This window comes from Mustela putorius, unplaced genomic scaffold (assembly GCF_011764305.1).
Source record: "Mustela putorius furo isolate JIRA1106 unplaced genomic scaffold, ASM1176430v1.1 tig00003853_pilon_pilon_pilon, whole genome shotgun sequence".
Lineage (NCBI taxonomy): Eukaryota > Metazoa > Chordata > Mammalia > Carnivora > Mustelidae > Mustela > Mustela putorius.
Window position 1 is genome coordinate 45,410,715 of NW_025422005.1, and position 22,476 is coordinate 45,433,190.

General features: G+C 43.6%; 1 protein-coding gene and 1 pseudogene across 1 annotated transcript in view; both read right to left on the minus strand.

Annotated features, from left to right (window-relative positions):
• The window catches only part of FYB2 (FYN binding protein 2), a 120,161-nt gene that overhangs the window by 79,632 nt on the left and 18,053 nt on the right, over positions 1–22,476 (minus strand). Inside the window, exons 2-4 of the mRNA XM_045064593.1 lie at positions 12,011–12,752; positions 8,748–8,915; positions 5,555–5,588 (exon numbers count right to left, since the gene is read on the minus strand). Of these exons, the coding sequence (XP_044920528.1) occupies positions 5,555–5,588; positions 8,748–8,915; positions 12,011–12,752 (944 nt within the window). The remainder of the gene's footprint in view (positions 1–5,554; positions 5,589–8,747; positions 8,916–12,010; positions 12,753–22,476) is intronic.
• Positions 6,575–8,739, minus strand: LOC123387375 (annotated as a pseudogene).

Here is a 22,476-nt window from a genome sequence, read left to right on the forward strand (position 1 = left end):
AAGAGATGCATTTTGTTTTACCAAGTATTGTTGTTCTGCTATTATCAATATATTTTTTAGATTTTTTAAAAATTTATTTGACAGAGAGAGATCACAAGTAGGCAGAGAGGCAGGCAGAGAGAGAGGGGAAAAGCAGGCTCCCTGCTGAGCAGAGAGCCCAATGTGGGGCTCGATCCCAGGACTCTGGGATCATGACCTGGGCTGAAGGCAGAGGCTTTAACCCACTGAGTCACCCAGTCACCCCTATTATCAATATTTTAATTGAATGCCTTAGGTAAGGCATTTCTTCCCATTTCCATAGGATCTCTCCTTCCCGTTGTCTAATATGGGTTCTACACAGAGTCACAAAATCCACCCAGCCCGGGGAGGCATCTGTGTTTTTCCTTCTGCAGGAGGTAGAAATATCAAAACACAAGCGTGTCCCAAAATATTGGGTTGAGTGAGATCATCTGAAAGACTCAAAATAAACTTATATTATCTTTTAAAGACTGTCATTAAGATGAGACCCAAAATTAAAAAGTTCAGAAGAGAAAATGGTGGACTCCTGGAACCCACCCAAGAATCCTTGTCTGAGAATCCGTAGGAGTCTTCTCTTCTGAAATAAGGTTCTTCCCTCCTTAGTGTCTGAGTCAGAGATTTCCTGAGTCAGGACTAGCCTCTGACATTGCTTAATGGGAGAAAAGCCATATTTATAGCTAATGAATAAAATATTAGCCGACTCTGCTAAGTACTGACAGAGACCCAGCGCTAATTGCTGCCCTGGGACTAACCTGCTTTGCTCACACAAGTAGGGGCTGCTTATTCAAGAGGGATGCCAGCCAGCGTGGTTTGCATGAAAGAGTGATGACAAAGAAGAATCTCCAAAGAGTCATTGCACTGTTGGGAACTAACAAGATATTTATTCCAGAGATAACAAGGGATGGAGAGGTCAAGGGTTGAGGACACCAAGACTCACCAAGCATCTTCTGTATACTACATGCTTTATGCAATTTATCTCATTTCGTCTTCATGACAATCAAGGAAGTACTATTGTGTCCACTTCACAGATGTGTATATCAATGCTCTGAGTGGTCATAGGCATAGAGGAGGGGTCTGGCTCTATGGGAGTCTGACTCCAGACCTGTACTGGTTGCAGGACACAATGCTGCTTCTCATATTTAATAGAGGATATGAAGAGGTTCAAAGGTGAAAGTGGCTACTGTAAATGCACTGAATTTCTGACAAGATGATTAAAAACATATATCCATAAAAATATGGCAAAAACATATAACATATTTGGGGAATAGAGGTTGAAAATGATGACAGTTTTATTTAACACAATGCAGTCCCTAGATGTTTTAAGAGCCACCAGGTAAGGAAGGGTAAAGACCCTGTCTACTCAACCAATGAGCAGATCTTGGACAGATGGCTGGAAGTCTGGGGTAGGGATGCCAGTTTTTGGTCCCAGTTCAATTGGGACATTTGAATAGATAAAACAAATGCACGTGTGCCCATAAGTGTGCATGTGTGCCCTGCTATATTCTCAGTGTACATAAGAGGCCTTAAAATATAGTACACTGTCAGTAAATACACGTTGAGTACATATCTGATGAATTGTTGAACACTGCCTCTGAAACTAATGATATACTGTGTGTTGGCTAATTGAATTTAAATTAAAAAAAAATGTTGAATGAATAAAATCTGCCCCAACAGGACAAATACATTACTTGTTTAAGCTAACTCAACATTATAAGCTATAGGCCCAACTCCTCAGCATGGTACCTAATTAACTTTAGGATCCAACCTCATATCTCTTATTGTTCAGGGAACGAGCTCCTTCTTCAAGGATTTTAGAAGAGATTAAGGTTCTGATCATGGATCCCTGCCTTTAGAGGGGTTATAGGAAGCTAAGCAAGCTTTACGGAACACTTTGCAGATGCTCAATTGTGCACTCGACCCTTTACAATCACTGTTGCATTTAACATCACCACGACTGTATGAGTTAGGTCCTATCAGCCTACCATTTTATGTAAGTAGAAACTAAGGTTTGCAGTGGTTAAGGCATTTGCCCAAGGTTACATAGGTGTGAAGTGGTAGGGCTCAGATGAAAAAACCCCAGACTTGTTAATAATTGCCAGGTCCCCCTCCAGACCTGATGTATTCTGTTTCTAATCTGGTATCTGTACTGAAGATTAATACCATGAACACAGGAGATGTTCTTTCCAAACAAGCACTGGTTTCCATGGAAGTTGTTTCTAAGACTGCTCAGTATCATGGCATTTACTCATTTAAACTACCTCATGCAAGCTCATGGTCCTAACTACTCAGCATAGCACCTGATTAACATTAGGATCCAACCTTCTTTCTTATTCTTCCACATCAGAATACTTTGTGTCTGTTTGTCCTCCACTTTCTTCCTACCACCTTGCTTTCAGTCATGGTCTGTCTCTGCGCTGAACATCCATTGGTCCATCCATCATCCATTAACCAATGATAAGTCAGGAATATGGTTCTTGCCAGGAACCATGTTCTGCCCTCACCTACCGTATAGTCTCACAAAAGGGAATAAGTAAAACTACTAATTCAGACACATCACACAGAAGACATCTGAAGATCTTTCGTCCTCCATGAAGCCACCCCTAAGTATCCCGGGTCCCCCTTGGTCTGTTTTGCTTTGTACTCTGACAACACTACGGTCCATATCAAATCTGAGGTACAACGAACCTCATTTCCAATGACGATTAGGTTCTAGAGCCAGTGTGAAATGACACAACATTCCAACTGCCCTTCTACAACCCTTAGGAAGAAGCTGTCACACTGGAGACTCGTCACTGTTTCCCAATACTTGCCTGTCAAGCAATTTTGTCCTCCATGTGGAGACAGACGGCTGTTTTTGAGTAAAGGGCCAGAGAAGAGGTCAGCTTAGTTCAGAGCCAAATGGTAGGAAGAAGACCCATCTAGTCATACACTACAATCACAGCACACAAGTAGTCATGCTGAGAGGCTCACAGAATGTGTGTCCTGACGGAACCGAGACTGGCTCAGAGTACAGCGGAATTATAGTGTCTACTGAAACTGTCACCCTGGGGGGCCCATGCTCATTAAGTGAACAGTGCAAATCATTGTCTTAGCTGTCTAAATTTTCTCTTTCACATAAATGCACATAGCATGTGGCTTCAGTGACCCACGCTGTGCTGTCATTTTATTCTCCTGAATGGGTGACTAAACTAGGAGATCCTGGGACACATGAACCATGCCCAACACCACACGGTCAGTCCCTTGGGGAACAAGATTATCGTATCTAGTCCTTGGTAGACAAGAACCTCCAAGATTTGGTTCCTGTCTTCCTCCGTGATAGCTTTTATCTCCATTCATACCACCGTTTCCACACCAAGTCTACTTAGCTATTTCTGATTTTCCCTGTTGGGACCTGCTTCCTTACACCTCCCACCTCTGCCTACAGCGCCCCTCCCTATGTCACCCAGCCTGTGTCTATCCTTGGTACTCCCTGCAAATGTTTCCTGCCTGGATCCCTGCCTCCCTATAGGTAAAGTTTGGCATCCTCCCACTCCAAAGCTGGGCCATGTGACTTGCTTTAACCAATAGGATGTTAACAAATATGACATGGCAGAGTTGGAAAAGTGTTTGTGCAATGGGAATTGTCTTGCTTTGCAGCTGTGGCTGAAGATTGTTCCTCAGGTAACTTGCTGGAGGGTGAGACAGCTGCTGCTAAGTCATATTGCCCCCCTTGTGCCAGCCAAGGCAACTCTAGATCAGCTGGTTACAGGCTGATCCTCCTACACATCAGAAACCCAAGTCCATATCAGCAAAGCTGCCTGGGTAGTCTGCAACATTCTAGCAATATCAGCAGAGCTCAGCCCAGCAGACCCCACACTCCTGCTGTGTGCTATTGCTATTTTGTTGCTTATTATGTGGTATGATTGTAGCAGAAGATAACAGATACATTTTCTATCAACACTTCACTGGCCTATCCAAGGACAGGCGATCACTCCCCTATTTGCACAATATTTCCTCTATTAGAAAACTAAACACACTCTACTATTATAAAAATTTAGTAAATAATAGGATTATTTGTTTTTATGTTTACTTCTTTGAAGGCTGACCTTCTTGAGAAGAGGAATATCTTTTTGAAGGCTGACCTTCTTGAGAAGAGGAATATCTTTCTGAGGGAAGGGACATGATACAATCAAAACAGTTTGGTCATACCTGTTAGTACAGTCATTACAGAAAAGAGTAGAGAGGTTCCATTAAGAATTGAACTGTCGCATGACCCAGCACTCCTGGGTCTGTATCTGAAGAAAATGAAATCAGCATCTCAAAGAGAGACCACTACACTCATGTTAATATGACAGCATTATTCACAAGAGCCAGGATATGGAAACAGCCTAAGCGATCATCAACAGATGAATGAATAAAGAAGATGTGAAGTATATATATAATAGAAAGTTATTTGGCCACAAGAAAGAAGAAAATCCTGCCATCTGTGATGATATGGGTGGACCTTGGGGGCATTACGCTAAGTGAGATAAGTCAGACAGAGAAAAACAATTACTGTATGGTAGCACTTATACACAAAATCTAAAAAACCAAACCTTATAAAAACAGAGTCAATCATAGTTACCAGGAGCTGAGGGGTGGGTGAACTGGAGAGAGATTGTTTAAGTAATAGTAGATAAGTAAGTTCTGGAGATCCAATGTACAAAGAGTGGTTATGGTAAAAAATATAATGTATTATAAATTTTAAGTTTGCTAAGAGATTAGATCTTAACTGTTCTCAACACACAAAAAAAATGAGAATTATGTGAGGTGATCAAGTGGTTAGCTAACACTACTGTAGTAATCATACTGTGATTTGTAAATGCAACAAACTAACACCTTGTATATCTCAAACTTACACAATCTTATGTTTCCCTTATAGCCAAAAGAAAAAAATAGTTTAGGGATACTTGGGTTGGAATCATGGTTCTGCAAGTGGCCAGACTTTCTGAGCCCAAGTCTGTAGTTACAAAATAAGGACAGCAGCAGCAACTTTCCAGCCTTGAGAAAAGAAAGTAAGAAAATGTGTAAAAAGTAGCCAGTTCAATGCATGACACATCAAAGGGCTCAAGAGATAGTATTTGGTTGAGTGAATTAACGGACTGATGATTCCATGGCAAAATTCTCAGAACAAGTACAGCAAAAACAGAAGGTCCTTTGTCCCATTATCAAGTTCTAATGTCACACCAGCTGCCCACAGCATTCTGTAGCCTCTAATTCGATTTATTACTGTGGAAGCTGATGTTTCAATTTACCAAACCCAGCTGTATAATAAATAAAAGTACCTCAGAGGACCATCTTTGCAACTTAATGTCAGCACAGCAGTTAAATGGAGTTTATTTAATCTCGCCTCTAAAACAAAAGTTGCAGTTTGTTGCTTATAAATCTGTTCTTCCGGCAACCCTTCTGAGATACCCAGACACCTGGTTTGGGCTTTTTGCCTGCTCTCAGGCTGGCTAAGCAGCCTGTCAATGCTCCACGTGCTGTGCTCCCCCACGACAAATAAAAAGGTACTCACCTCTCTGGAGGCAGGCAGCCCTCTTCCACAGCTGCTGCAAGAGCAAAAGGTAGTGTGAAAAGGGGTGTAGGCGGCAGCCTGATGAAAGCAGCCTTTGTTTGTGCAATGCCCAGACCCCAGAGACAAAATGAGGAGTGGTAACTCACTGGTGCCGCCCACCCCGGCACCTAGGAGACCCTCCATCCTTCCCGAAGTGCAGCGCTCACCCACACCATATGGTGCTTCATTATGAAGACAAGCTTGAGCTTTCGGATTAGACTTTGACCTTCTGGAGCACCAGAACTGATGTGGGGGTTCTCTCTTTAACTCTTGTGTCCATCACAGGGTCCAGGGCAAGGACAGCATAGCTGCTCAACACAAGCTTTCCATAAGGATAACTGATCACCGTGCATTTACTGAGCACTTCCTTGGTGTGCCCAGCACTGTTTAAACCCTTTCCGTGACTCATCTCATTTATGCTCACAAAAATCCTGAGAGAGGAGTGTTACTCTCACCCCCGTTTTACAGATAAGGACAATGAGGCTCAGTAAGTAACATGTGCAAACTTAAATAGCTAGTGGGGGAGGGGAGAGGCTAGGATTTATAAAGGCCATTTTATGACAGAAGACTTGGTGCTTTGTTCTATGTTCTCTGACAATCTTCTTCGCTTCCAGAAAGAGGGTTTAAGGTCTGAATTATTTAATGTTTATAAAAATCATACTTAGTCTTCCCCATTAGGGAGGTGTCCAAACTATTATTCAAGTATACTTATAAGAGAGCTCTTTCATTTCTTTTCTTTTTCTTCTCTTCTTCTTTTTTTTTAAAACCAGGTAAAGAACTTCATGAACCTTGTTTCAAACTTCCCAGGCTTCTTCAGTTTAATGAGCTGCAAAGAATGAATAGTGTCTAAGCAAAAACTGGAAAGTGCTGCTGTGTCCAAGGGGGTGAGCTTAAAAATACTAGAGCTCTAGAGTCCACCAGATCCATTAACAAAATTTTAAAAAGCAGTCATCATATAAAACAACAGCTCTAGTCACCTCTTCAAGTTCCATCTTCTTCAGAAATTGACTTAATTCTGTTTGCTTTACTCTTGGAAGCTTTGTCAAAATTCTCCACAAGATCTGGAACTTCTTCCTCTTCCTCCTTATCCCCCTCTTCTTCTCTGGTAGCAAGTGGTGTGGTCCCATCCATGCATTGTGTGGCCAGAGCTTCAGCCAGTCTTCTCTGACTAGTCGGACTCCTGCACTAAGCTGGTTTAAGACACTGGTAGCATTCCTGTCAGCTGCTTCCTCTCAGCATGGCCTGTGATGGTGAAAGCGTTCGCTGCCCCCGATGCCTAGACTTTCGGGTTGTGGGAAAGGATCATGGTTCCCTGGTTTGTGAACTTACTCACTTCTTCAATACCAGAGATACTGTTTACCCCTAACTTCCATAAGGAGAACTAAGGTTTGGGTCCCTGGGTGGCTCAGTCGGTTAAGCATCTGCCTTCAGCTCAGATCATGATTCCAGGGTCCTGGGATTGAGTCTCTCATCAGGCTCCCTGTCCAGTGGGGAGTCTGCTTCTCCTTCTGCCCCTGCCCCGCCCCACTCATGCTCTCTCATGCTCTCTCTCTCTCTCTCTCACAAATATATAAGTAAAATCTTTAAATGAAAGAGAGAACTAAGGTTTTATCATCTGCTGTAACCATTCTATGAGCCATCTTCTTCCAGCCAGCTGTTCCTTTTCTACCAATGCGCACCTGGGTTTACAGTCTGGTGAGTTTCTCCTGGTTCATGATAGTTTCTCTTATCTTGGTGGAGCGGAAATGGGCCTAGAGTTGGCACTCAGGGGTCTCTGTCAAACCAACTGAGATTAGGTGCATGCACAAGGGGACACAAGGTGGCAGCCAGAACTCTATTTCATTATATAGAATTTCTTTTAGGATAAGACTTTAGATGTTCTGCAGCAGTGGTTCTTCAAGTGTGGTCCCTGGACCAGAGAGCATCAGCATCCCCCTGGGGAAATTGTTAAAAAGGCAAATTCTTACGCAGCCAATCCAGACCAAATAAATCAGAAACTCTGGGAATGGGGTCCTGGGATCTGTGTTTTGACAAGTCCTCTAGGTGATTCTGGTGCAGGCTGAAGTGTGAGAACCACCAAGTGAGTTCAAGAAATGTAACAACCATGAGGTTGTTCGAAGCGGTCAAAGGAACAATGCAGGGGCGCCTGGGTGGCTCAGTGGATTAAGCCTATGCCTTAGACTCAGGTCATGATCTCAGGGTCCTGGGATTGAGCCCCACATCAGGCTCTCTGATCAGTGGGGAGCCTGCTTCCCCTCCCCTCTCTGCCTGCCTCTCTGCCTACTTGTGATCGCTGTCTGTAAAATAAATAAATAAAATCTTAAAAAAAATTAAAAAAAGAACAATGCAAGATGGCCTTAGCTCTCTGAGCATACCATCTGCTGGCACTCGTGGGCCCAGTAAGATCAATGTTAGCACTTACATAGGACCCCAAAGTGTGTGCTCCCCTCATGTCTCATTAGAGCAAACATAAGCAAAGGCATCTGAAGTGTCCACAGTGCGGGTGGAGAGGGAACGAGAAGGTGTTGCAGAGGAAATCACAAAAAAAACCCAGAAAAAGGACTTGCAAGGAAGCTTTAGTTTCTGGAAAGGAAGTTAGTTGCAGAGGAAGACACAAAAAGAACACAGAAAAAGGAAGCTTGCAAGGAAGCTTTAGTTTCTGGAAAGGACCAGTGAGGGTGGGGGTGGGGGCCCTTCAACTAATTACTAAAGGCCAGTCACAGAGACCTGAGGGACCCGCATTAAGATCACAGGTCAAGTTCACACTGCCTTTCCTCCCTTTCCACTCCCTCCCCTCTTCTACTGCACCAACTGTGTTGACAACACAGGCTTTGTAGGAAACACAAAAGCTGCCTGCTCCCTGCTCGACTACTTTTCTTTTTCTTCCTCTTGGACAGATTCCCAATGATCAAATGCAATGCTCTCAGGGGAAGCAGGCTGGCCCGGGAGCGATAAGGGGCCAATTCCCGCAGATTTGTCATTTCACGGGCAAGCTGCCACAGCCTCTATGTGAAATAACCAGTGATGGATGTCCGGTCCCGTGGAAAAGCAGTTGGGCATTATCACCTGGGAGTTGACGCGGAGAGGGAGGTAATAGTGGGGACATGGGCATTGGGGCTGTGACTCACGCTGGCTGGCTGGTGCATTTCCTTACCTTCTGTGTGGGTCTTAGAAATTGTAGCTGCCTGCTTCTGGAAGGCCTGGAGATTCACAACTGGGGGTTTCGGAGGCTTTGGGGGAGGAGGCCCCAGGGATTCGATGGAAGGCAGTGGTTTCGTTTTGAGAAGTTGTTGATGCTTATCAACAGACTGTTTCTCTGAGTCTGGATAAGAAAAAAACAAAAACAAAAACAAAAACATGTTATTACTATTTCCATTTCGTGATTTCTCAGATGAAACTGACCAGTGCCTGCCTCAATCTCTCTCCCCTCTAATCTATTATCCTCCTACTGGCCAAAGTGCCCTGATCAAAACACAAAGCTGATCATGTCACCAGTCTGCTGCCCAGAGGCTGAAGCCTGGCTTCCTTGGCCTGACATCCATGTATGTACTCCAGCCTCTGGCATGTAAATATTACGTGACCCCAATCCACATTTCCAGATCCTTCTCTTACCACACTTTACCATCCTACTTTCCCAACCTTAAACCCAAATATCTTTCACTCACACCAATGGCTTCTCAGTTCTCCAAATTGGATTTAAAAAGCCATCGTATATCTAAGACTTTGTTCATGCCCTTCTTGGTTCTGGAATGTCCCCTCACTTCTGTCTTAGACTCATTCTTTAAGGCCCTGCTCCAAAGACACCTCCTCTGGGAAGCTTTCATTCTCAAACTCAAGAGGAGAATTAATCACTCTCTGTTTGGTACCCCCATGACGATGTATCATGAACACCTCTCTATCAGGGTTGTGGCATATTGGAGGGGTGAATCCATCCTCCCATTGAGTGATGGCTGCCAGCATCAAGCACAGTGCCTACTTCCGAGAAAAGGGATGGTGACTATCCCCCAAAAGGATGCTTTAAGCACTGAGAACATACAAATTACATGGGGGATCTGAAGAGCAGGATGAGTTGATCTCTGGTTTCCAGGACTCATAGCCTGGGACAAGCTTTAAGGCTAACTTTGAGGTACATGGCACATGTGGGTTTTGCGGTTTTGTGTCCTGGAATTTTCCAGGACAGTCTCAGTTTCATACATTTCGTCCTTCTGTACTCAGAAGCTAAACTCCAACAGAAATTCCAATATTATATATGAAAATCATATCTGCCTCTTACACGGAAAATAGCACAAAACCTTATATGATCCAAACGCCTTGATTTGGGGTTCATGTAATACTGCATGGACCATCCAGATCAAAAATAAAGATACTGGCCAGTGTTTTACAAGTTCCTCAGTTCAAATTCCTCAGAGCCCTGCTGCCCTGTGGGAGCCAGAATGGGGGAGAGAGGCAGGGAGGGAAGCTTCCTTCTTGCTCCTCCAGCAGGGGTTACAGTAGTCAGGACTAAGCTCCTCTCTTCTTAGGCTTTAATTAGAAGTCCTGATGTCAGAAATTCCAGTCTTTGTCAAATTAAGGAGAAAATATAGTGAAAATGAATGGTCCCTTACTAATTTGGTTCCTAATTTTTTTTACCAGGTGCTGTGCCAAGAGATGGACATGGGTCATCTCATTTAATCCACTCAACAGCTCTGTCAGGCAGGCAATCCAGCCTTCTTTCCTTCCTCCCATTCATCCTTCTCTCCTATCCCTTCCTTGGTAACAATGTATCTACTCAAGTCCAGGCATTGGTCTAGAAGCTGGGTATAGAGTTAAGAACAAGAACCAACAAACAAAAGAACAGATAGAGCCCTGCCCTCAGGAATGTTCATGCTAATAGCAGGCGACTGATGAGAAACACACACACAAACCAGATAATTACAGAGACCTGTCAGTTCCATGAAAGAAAGAAAACAGGCTGATAGGAAACACTGTCACCTGCAGATGGTGAAGCAGTGGGTTTAGATAAAGAGGTTAGGGAAGGATTATCTGAGAAAGTCATGTGAATTTAGACCTAAACATGGCTACAGAAAGCTCAGAGAGGAAGTTTCTAGGAAGAGGAAGAGCTAATGGAAATGTTCTGAGTGTAACAAGGTCTCTTCATGGAATATCAAGAAACCAAGTGTGTCCACTCGGGAGCAGGAAGAGACAGGAAGCAGTAAGTAAGATGCCTAAGCAGGGCCCAGAATGTGCAGAGCCGTGAAATCAGTAGTCAGTGGTTTAGGTTCTGTTCCAAATACAGAGAGAAACCATACATGGTTGTAAGCAGGAGATCCCTCCTCCCACCCATCTGTCCAACCATTCAATCAGGTATTTTTAATAAATAGTTTTTGAGGACCTATTGAACCTGGCTTTGGTCTTTTAGGTGCTTTTATGGTGATAAAGAAGGCAGTTTTTATCCTTATGTAACTTACATTTTACTGAGGTAAACAAACAGATATGTAACAATATACTGGGTAAGGATGGGCTGTAAAGAAAAAAACTAAAGCAACATAAAGAGACAGAGACTCAGGGGGGTGGGGTGGTTATTTTAGCTGGCGACTTACAAATTCCACTCATCACGGGTGACCCTCAACAGAGGCCATGATGAAGTGAGGGAGAGAGATATCAAAGACCTGGGGAAAACATGTGCCAGGCAGAGTGATCAGCAAGTACAAAGGTCCTGGGGTGGAACTAGCTTGGTTTATCTAAGGAAAAGCAAGAAGGCCAATGTGATAGAGAGTAGAGGTAGGAAGTAAGAGAGGTAGGAAGGGCCAAATGGCATCAGCTGGTGTAAGATGGCTTGGGTTGAATTTGAGCAGGGGGGGTGGTGTGATCTAATTTGTGCTTTAGAGGATCACTGTGACTGCCAGGAGGAAGGGGCAAGAGGCTGGAAGCAAAGAAACCAGCTGCACCACTGTGGTCCAGGTAAGAGATGACAGCGGTATAGATAGGACAGAGGGCAGAAATGGACCAAAGCGGAGGGATACAGAACATATTCTGGTGGTAGAACCAGGAGCTTGCTGATGGAGTGGATGCAAAAAGTGAGGGGGAGAGAGGGATAGAGCATGGCTCCTAGGTGTTTGGCCTGAGCAACTAGGAGGATGGCTGTGCTGTTTACCAAGCTGGGGCAGATTGGTGATACATCCGATTTACAGGACAGCAGAACAGGCTGTACGAAATAGACTGCCCAAGTTCATTCATGTTGTGAGAATCGGAGCTAGGATTCAAACCCAAGCTTGCCCAAATTGCCTTTCAATAGAATTCCAGGAGAGTAAGCACTTTACCCAAACCTGCCCTGGCATTTGGAGCAAAATTCACCCAGATCATACACGACCATTAGCAGGGTCTAAATTAGAAGAATGTAGTGGCCCCTCCCCTGGGACCACAGGGAGTACATCTCACCTGGGGCCTGACTGGAAAGTTCACTCTCATAGACAAGCTGGCAGGAGCCCCTCACCGGGCTCTTCTCAGGAAGAGGGTTTTCTAGGTTCTTCTTGCCATGTTGAAAAAGTAGAAAAGTGGGATCTTCAGGAAAGGTAAGTGATTCTCTTTGAGCCACTAAATGCCTCTGGGAAGGCAAGGTCTGTGTTCCTTTTATTTCCAGCATTATCCTGGGCTCCTTTGGAAGAAGCCCTCTGCTTTTCTGCTCCTCCGCGTGGCAGATCCTGCAAGCACACCTGGCAAGGAGAGAGGCTGAAGACGACTCACTTTTCTGAGATGAAAACTTCTCCCAGTTCCAGAGCTTATCTTTGAAGCTTTCATTCATGGTGACTCTCCTCTTGTTGGTTATCTCAGCATTTGACGGGTTCCTGTCTAACAGTGGAGAACTTTTCTGGGAATTTACTGCAGGACCAGAGGACCTTTCCAGAGGTCCTGGGGAATTAGAACATTTCTGAATCTCACTTCTCTGGGCTAGCTTCGTTTCCTGGTCTTTAAGAAGCTGGGATTCAGCACTAGAACATAATGGGAGCAAACTGTGGCTGGATGAGAGGGATTTCCCATTGGCCAAAATTCTTGTTGACTGTGTGTTTCCAATGTTACCCTTTTGAGAAACACCTGCTGAGAATTTAATAGGTCCTGGAGGCAATGGCATGTCAAACTTTTGAAATTTGGCTCGAAGTTCCTTGAAGTTTCTTAACCCTTCCTAAAGCATCAGAGAAAACAAACAAACAAACAAAATGTCTCATTATTCTCATGATAAAAAGTTTTCAAGTAGTAGAAGGGTTAGGGCTAATATACGTGAAGTGTCCATCACAATGCCAGTAAGCCCATGATGAACTAGAGCTATTTTGAAAAGCCAGCTGAACCGGTGTGGTTAGTTGACGTCACTGTGCATGTAAGGGGTTCTCAACGCGGGTACAAAACCATCCATCACTCACCCGGTAGGTGCTGTCAGCTGGTGATGCAATGGCCTATGTAAGATACAACAAAAATAAACACTTCTGATATGTTTAACTTCTTCATAACATGTAACAAATACTTATAAAAATACTTATAAACTTATAAATATTGATCATTGTAGATAAATCCCTTGATACAAATTTTTGGTTGTGACTTGTTGCCTACACAAGTAAGTTCTACACAAGGAACAGCATGGAGGACATTAGGAGAAGGAAAGGAAAAGTGAAGTGAGGGAAATCAGAGGGAGAGACAAACCATGAGAGACTGTGGACTCTGAAAAACACACTGAGGGTTTTAGAGGGAAGGGGATGTGGGGGGATGGGTAAGCCCAGTGATGGGCATTAAGGAGGGCACGGATTGCATGGAGCACTGGGTGTTACATGCAAACAATGAATCACAGAACACTACATCAAAAACAAATGATGTGTTGTATGGTGACTAATATACATTACTATACAATATTATACTATACACATATATATATTACAATAATATACAATAATACGCTAATACATTTATTTTTTAAATTTTGTTGTAACATAACAACAATATTTAAAAAATAAATGTATTAGTATCTTTAAAAAAAGTCAGTTCTAACCCTCTTAGTACAGCATTCAAAGTTCTTCATCATCTTGTGGAGTTCTGGTCTCCAACCACAGCCCAACACAACTACTCTTAAACCAAATAGGATTATTTACCATTTTCTAGGAATCTGTATTCTCCACCAACCTGACTTTGCTTAAGTGTACTTACTTCACAAAATGCACCCTCTGTCTCCTTGTTGATTGGTTTCATGCAACCTTGGTGCCCACCTTTCTCCATGCAGATTTTCCCAGGGGTTGATAGGTAGAGCTAACTTCTTCCCTGTCTCCTCATGCTTCCATAGCTCTATATAACTTGGCTGTTGAATTTAACTTTGGAACTAGACAAACACCGACTCTGTTCTTTATCCTCTAGGCAAATACTCTGGGCAATATGATAATACCTCTCAGTATAGTCTCATGATAAAAAGTTTTCAAGTAGTAGAAAGGTTAGGGCTAATATACGTGAAGTGTCCATCACAATGCCAGTAAGCCCGTGATGAACTAGAGCTATTTTGAAAAGGCTAGCTGATCCTTTTTTGTATTTTTGACTCCCCTTGGGAGAGTGTGCTCTACCTTCTAAATTTAGTATGAATTCAGTAATGGAAAATGGTGGTAGGAATAGCAGCCCAACCCTTGGGGCTGAGGAAGGATGTGCTCGGACTTACACGGGGAGTTGGTGGTCTGGGCAAGTAGGATTGTGCCTGACTCCTTCTCAGAGCTGCTCCTGCTGCTCCCCTTTTCTCTTACTAGGTCTGATTTAGTTTTATAAGCACATTTTGTCATCTTTCATCTCCCCAGGAGCTAGGCAGGGGTGGAAGTAGGGTGTGAGAGGACAGCTAATGGAGCCATTTCGAAGAGAGCCACTGTCTTCTCCTGGTCATCTTACAGGGCTGAGTTTCATGTAGACAGACAATCCACACCAGTCACTTCTCATTTTGTCATCTGAGGGAATGCCGGGTGACCTTTTCTCACCGTGTTTACAGTTGACTCACACCTGCCTTCTGAAGATCCAGGGAGGGAGGGAAATTGAAGAAGCATGAGGCAGGTGTCTGGGAGCTGTCTTATATGCTCTCTCTCCCAGTCCGCCTGCCTGCCCTCCCTCCCTCCAACACACACACACACACACACACACACACACACATACACACACACACGCATTCTAGTATTTTTCCCTCCATAAATAGCTAAGTCTTGATTTCTTGCATGTATTTCAACCAGAGGTCAAATTAATTCAACTATCCTTTCTCTCCCCTGATGTGAGGGAAGCCAGCATTGGGCACGGAAACAGGAGATCCAAGCATGAGGCTCTGTTTCCCCATTTTCTAGTTATGTGCCTTGGGCAATTCACTTTACTTCCCCGAGCCTTATTTTCCTCACTATAAAATGGGACCATTCTAACCATTCAAGGATCAAGGAAAGAGCTATGCATACCTCAGTGTCCGTACTTTTAAAACTGTGGTTTTGTGTGGTTAAGTTGCACATAATCTAAAATTCACCATCTTGACCATTTTATGCATACAATTCAGTGGTGTTAAGGGCACTCACATTGTTGCAAATATCCAGAAAACATTTTGTCTTGCAAAAAAAAAAACCTCCACAGCCATTACACAATAATTCTCCACTCTTCCTACGGTCTACCGCCAGCAACCACTGTTCTACTTTCTGTCTCTATGATTTTTTTTAAAGATTCTATTTATTTATTTGACAGAGAGAGAGAGAGACAGCAAGAAAGGGAACACAAGCAGGGGGAGTGGGAGAGGGAGAAGCAGACTCCCCACTGAGTAGGGAGCCCGATGTGGGGCTCAATCCCAGGACCCTGGGATCATGACCTGAACTGAAGGCAGTGGCTTAACAACTGAGCCACCCAGGTGCCCCTCTGCCTCTATGATTTTGACTACTCCAAGTACCTCATATAAATGGAATCATACAATAATTATCTTTTTGTGTCTGGCTTATTTTTCTTAGGATACTGTCCTCAAGTTTCACTCATGTTGTAGCATGTGGCAAAATTTTCTGCTTTTTAAGGCTGAATAATAGTATTTGTATATATTTACCTATATTTCTATTAGATCTATCTATCTAATCTACCACAATTTGCTTATTCATTCATCTGTTGGTGGAGGCTTGTCTTGCTTCCACCTTTTAGGTACTTTAAATAACACTCTTATGAAGATGGATATGCAAATTTTTCTTTGAAACCCTGCTTCCAATGCTTTTGGGTGTTTGCCCAGAAGTAGAATTACTGAGTCATGTGGTAATTCCATGTTCATTTTTTTTGAGCAACCACCATACTGTTTCCCATAACAGCTGTACCATCTTACATTACTCCTACATGGTATTCCTATGTGTTCCTACATAGTACATAGTATTCCAACTGCTCTACCTTCTCGTAACATAGTATTTTTACAGCAGCCATCACAAAGGTGTGATGTGGTCAGCAGTTAATATTTTTAAGGGAATGTAAGGATGATTGAAAGGAATATAATGATGGTAAGGTCATTTAGCCAAGTGAACCATTCAGGTGCCCCACAGATGTCAGCTCTTAAGTTGCCCACTAACCTGTCTCCTCTTCATGCCATGGTCCCTGCCTCTGAGTCCTCCTCATGCATTGCAATGACCCATAGTCTCCTCGTTGTCTGTCTGCTTCTACTCTGCATCCCTCCAATCCACTACTTCCCCAGCTATTAGACAAAGTGGATAAGAAAACATACGTCTGATCAGGTATGTCCCTTGTTCGAAGTTCTTCAGTGTGACTTCCCCAAAGCTTTCACATCCATGTAAACTCTTTTGCTTACACATAATGCCCTTCCAAATCCCAACTCTGTTCATTTTGGCCATGATAGCCGGTCCTTCCCCAACATGCTTCCTTCCTTCTGACCTCATTGAAGTAGCCATGTTCTCCCACCCATTCTGCTTTTTCATGCCTGGGCTTTTGAGTGTACTATTTCTTCTGCGTGGAAAGCCCATCTCTCTCCCAAATTCTGGAATTAGCACTTTCCTGCTTATTCACAGTTTAACTCACGTCACCTCAAAGTGTTCATTGGTTTCCCACTATGTCTAGGTATGAGGGCTACCACGATGATTAGGTGTTCCTGAACTTCCAGAGCTAGTGGAACAAAGGAGAAGACACAACCTGATCACTTTCCTATAGGAGAGACAGTTATCAGACACACAGTGTGACATCTGTGAGAACATGGAGAATGGGTCATGATGCCAGTGGGGGTGCAAAGAAGGCTCCCTAAAGATGACTCAGCTGGAAGAGGCAGGCAAGTGAAGGTGGCAGGAAAGGTGATCCCAACATCAAGAAGAGCCGAAACAGAGAAGGCTTGGCAGTTTGAAGCAGCATCGTGTAGACCGGAATAAGCAAGCCCATGTTGCTAAAGCCCCAGTGTTCGGAGTGGAAGGCTGGAGAAGAAAGTCAAGGGCAAGTCTTCATAAAGTAATTGGGCTTAATCGTCAGAGGTGATGCAGAGCTACTGATGAGTTTGACACAGGGCTAGGACAGACTTTGGTTTACGCTTCATGCATTTTAGAGACTAGGAACACATTAGGAGACAACTCGAAGGGCCAAGTACAAATGATGAAAGATGGGACTTGGGCAGTGTTGGCAGGAATGGAGAAGAGAAATGTGCAGGGGGTGGTATGAGCCAGACCCAGAGAGGGGAGGGAGGATTCCAGGATGATTCCCGGGTTTCTAAATTGGGAGAGAAGATGGATGTTGGTACCTGAAACTAAGCCTAAGGACAGAAAGAAGACAACAGTACTGGGGAAAGATGATCAGCCCAGTTCTGGATGTGGTTTACCTTCTTAGGGAAGCCATCTAACAGGTAGTTAGTTATGTATGGAATCTTTGGGGGGTTAGAAATTTAAATTGGTAGTTATTCATTTCTTGGTGAGCATGAAGCTTAAAAATATGAACCCTGGAGTCCAGCTGCCTAAGTTTAAATTCCAATCCTGCCGTTGATTGTCTTTAGGACACTGAGCAAGTGACCTAACATCTCTGCATTTGTTGCCTTCTCTGGGATAGTAATTATACCCTACCTCATAGGGTTGTTGTGGTAGGTAGAATGATGGCCCCTTTAAGAAGGCCACATCCTAATCCCTGAAATTTAATGTCACCTTGTAAGCCAGAAGGGACTCTGTAGGCATAATTAAGCGAAGAATCTTCAGATGGGGAGATGATCCTGGACGACCTGGGTAGGCCCAATATAATCAGAAGGGCCCTTATAAGTGGGATGCAAGAGACAAGGAGGGGGGTCAATGAAACAGAGATGAGGGAATGGGGGTTGAACATGCTGTGTGCTGCTTTGGAAGATGGAGGAAAGGTCCAGAAGCCATAATGCAGGTAACCTCCAGGAGCTGGAAAAGGCAAGGAAACAGATTCTTCCCTAGAGCCCCCAGAAGGAATGCTGTCCTGTCAATGTCTTGATTTTAGACATCTGGCTTCTGCAACTGTAGGATGATAACCTTGTTCTGTTTTAAACTACTCAATTTGTGGTCACTTGGTACAGCAGAACAATGCTGGCAATGAATACAACTGTTAGGAGGATTCAGTTATTAAGTACACATAAAGCAATCAGAAGGCAATAATAGGTGCCCACTAACTTTAACTCTGGCTATTCTAGCTGGTTGTCGAGACCACAGGGCTAGATGGGATCACTTAGGAGAATCGGTCCTGGCATCAGAGCCAAGGGACAATAGCAGAGGGCAAGAAAAAAGTCTGAGGAGACACAAAGAGGTCAGAGTTAATCAAGAGAATAAGAGATGGGGTGGACAGTATTAATGAGAAATGAGTGCCCAGCAGTGGTATAGCAGAGAGGTTCTAAGAAGATAAAGATGGAGGGGCGCCTGGGTGGCTTGGATGGTTAGGCGTCTGCCTTCGGCTCAGGTCCTGATCCCAGGGTCCTGGGATCGAGCCCCGCATCAGGCTCCCAGCTCGGCAGGGAGTCCACTTCTCCCTCTCTCTCCCCACTGTTCGCCCTGCTTGTGCTCTCTGACTCGCTCTGTCAAATAGTTAAATAAAATCTTAAAAAAAAAAAAAAAGGAATATAAAGACGGAAAGATGTCTGGTGGACTTGGTCAAGATGGAAACCGTTACAGGGACATCGCCAAAGAATGTCACTGCAGCAGCCTAAGTGCAGGGGCCCCCAGAAGTGATGGGAGGGGAGGTGAAAATAAATGACTGACTTTTTTGCTTTTAGGAAGCTGGCATGACCAAAGAAAGAGAGAGGATAATTAGAATGGGATTCGGGGTCAATGCAAGGTTTTAATTAATTTTTCTTTCTAGTGAATCTTCCCCTAAGCCAGATCCTGGAACGCTAAGAACTACACTTCCCAGGAGCTCTTTTGGCTAGAACTCTGCCAAGCAGAGGCATCCAGGGAGGAGTGGGGGGTGAGCGGTGGAGGGGATTGCGGCTCACAGGAGAGCAGATCTCGGGAAAGCAGCTAGAGATGCTCCTGTGCTGGGCAGAGGGCAGCAGCCCAAATGTGTTCCTACTGGAATAATCCCACATACACGTGAGACTTCTCCCTAACCCACAGCATATGAGCTCCTCCCCAGCCCCTCTGGAAATTCCTAAAATAACCTATCATAAACCCCTTTCTGCTCAAACTGGCAACACCAGATTTGGCTGTCTCCAACAAAAAACACTGAACAATACATTCTGGTTTTTCCTCATAGCACCTATCAGCCCCTGACCTACAGCTCATCTCCCTCCATAGGTTGTAAGCTCCCAGAGGACAGGAGCCTTGTCAGGACTGTTCAGTGCCTTAGCACCAGTGCCTGGAAGCATATTTGGCCCATAGTAGGTGCTCAGTAAAAATTTGGTGAAAGAATGAATCCTTGACAGACAAATCCTTCAGTAGCCCTTCAAGATGGGGACAGTGCCTTATTTATTTTCGTACCCCCATTACTAGCGCTGGGCCTCACAAAATGTTTGGTGAATTAATTGGTGAATGAACACTTAAAAAATTAGCAGGTTTATGTAATTCATGAGCTGTAACTACACAAAATTTTTTGGTTTTGTTTTGTTTTGTTTGTGTGTGTTTTTTTAGCTAAGGGCAGCTTAGAAGGCTCACAGAAACAAATTCTCCAGTTGCTGTAATGTCAGAAGATGACCCTGAAAATAGCCCTGAAGACAGCACGGGCACTTGAGATCTAGACTGGGAGCACTTCAAATAAATACCTCATCAGGGAGGCAAAGGCCAAAACAATCTCAGAGATGTTGTGGGAACAACCGGAGATAAAAGGTAGGGGTGTCCTGGAAACACAATGGGTTTATCTCTTTGATATGGAAATTGACCAAGGAGGTAGCAACCAGCCAAGAGTACAGAGATAATGCTATTTTAGACACATCAGGAGGCCAGTGTGAGACAGTTACAAGCCTGAATGTCGGTTCTTTAAATGCAGTATTATTATATTTACATGAATATATTTAGCCCAAGTAGGGGACAAGACTCCAGCAGACACGTCTCTCATTCAATATTTATTTTAAACAAATCTAAGAAACTATAACAAAAGTAGGCATTTATGTCTAGTACACACACACACACACTTAATATGACATTACCATGTGCCAGGCTCTATTCTAAGCACTTAACTCATTTAAGCCTTATGTCTAGCCCAATGTTTTCCTAAGATACAGACCAGAATATTGAGGCACTGAAAACCCACAAAACCTGTTCAAGTTCACAGTATGGAATGGTCAAAGCTGGGATTCAAACTCACACAATCTGGGTTCACAACCATGCTCTATTCTGGACTCCTTAAAGCCAAGAATTTGTTGTTGTCTTTAGAATTTTTTTTGCTAATTTTTTTTTTTTTAGAGACTAATATTTGATCAAAAGAATATACATACTGTGCTATTAGCTTCCTGGGAAGTCTTTTTCTACTTTGCCAGTTTCAGAGAATTGATAATTACACTTTTTCTCCTATCCCTATCATCCTTATTAAACGACTCTTCCTTATAATCTCTACAATAACCCTACAGAGCTATTGCTATTGCCCCATTTCACAGATGGGCAGATAGATACACAGAAATTGAGAAACTTTCCCTAGTTTACAGACTTAGAAGTTAGGAATCTGAATCCGAGTCTGTTTGGCTGTAGAACTGTTCTTCCCTCTTCTGCTAATATGCCTTATTTATAAATTAACGTCTAATTTACAACTCTTCTGTTATCTCAGAGACATTTCATAATCAATTTTGCCTATGTCACACTTACGTTAGAAATGATATAACAAATGTACTTCTAATCATATTTCTTAACAAACAATAATTCTAGGAACCAATCTGCATTTGCCTTTAAAACACTCTCTCCATAATAAATAAATAAATAAGCAAATCCAAAAAGTGATTCACTCTCTCAAGACATTTTGTTATTTATACAGAGATGAGCAAAACATTGGATCTAATAACGCATGGCTTTAATGGGATCTTAAAAATTTCTTAACGTTCTAGGACGTCGTGACTGTGTGTCTTGCATTTTCAAGGTAGTTCTGACGTAACGTAATTTAAAGGTGATATGAAGATGCAGAACCAGGCAACAAAATACAGTTCCGTGCTACACCCTTTCAAAATAGATCTGCAATGAGAATCCCACGTTCTGACTCCGGGGTTCAAAAAGAGTACAGAAAGCTGCTACACGCTCCCTGGAGTTTCCTGTCTTGGCAGTCTCCGTCATAAAATATACACAAAATAAGTTCCAAAGAGAGAAGACACTGTTTTGATGCATTTTTCTTGATTTAAGAAAAAAAAAAAGTGACTCATTTCTGAATGTCTGCAAATTGCTGAATATTGCCTTCCCGGAGGGAGGGACAATGGCAGCCTCAATGGCCAGAGTTTACCATACACTGCACATTCTTCTCCTGATAAGCAACTGAAAGAGCCTTAAGGAAAAATGCAGACTCAAAACCCAAAGCCCAGAGAAAGGCAGCAGAAGCTAAGAAATTAGGAGCTCAGAAAAAGAGGCAGTAATAGCTGTCAAACCTTTCCTAAGATGGAAAGAAAGAAAAGTCGATTAAGAAGAGCATCTGAGTCATCCTTCATGAATAAAAGAGCTTCGATCCAACCTTCACCACTACAAGAGCTATAATGATGGCAAAACGGCCTATGTTCCTGGTACCAGTGATTAATTCCAAAGCCCCCAAGGAAGGGGTAGGAACAAGAGAGCAGAGAAGGACTGTCTGAATCTCCCACTCGCCCTCTGAACAAACTCAGGACAGAAACGTTAAAAGCTTCCATCGTAAAGGTGTAAGAATCAGTTATTTCCCGCCCCATTTCCTATCAGACCAAATTAGTACTTTCCATCCTTCAGTTTACATATGGGCAGGAGTCCCAGCTCTGCCAGATGTTGACTTCGAGCAAACTACTGAATCTCTCCGCATCTGTAAAATGGGACTAATGATGCCCACCACCGGGACTGTCAGGTTTCAGTTCCCAGGCCTCTCAAAGCCTCATGAGCGTCTGGCCCCCGACAGGTGTTCTTGGTAAGCCTGCTTCTCCTCTAGTGGTGACCTCCACCCTGCATGTCAGGAAGGAAAGAGCCAGAGCTCCCCGGGGCTACCTGTAAAATCCCTCCTTGTTCAACTGTGACGATGCCCACTGCTGACTTTCTGAGCAAGCCCCTGTGTCCTGCGTGGTCCTAATGAAACCACCAAGCCCCCCTCCCCACAGCACCCCCTGCATTACTGTTAGAGCTGCCTGAAGCCCCCACTTCTTACTAGTGGCACTGGTGAACCAAGGACTCCTGCTTCCCTAAAGCAACAGCCACCATGCCTCCCATCTCTGTTACCCTGGTCATCACCAGAAAGCCAAGTTAGTCCATTAACAAAGGGCCCCATCTCCCACAGGCCTCTTTAATGCCCCCAATGAAGCCCATTTCTCA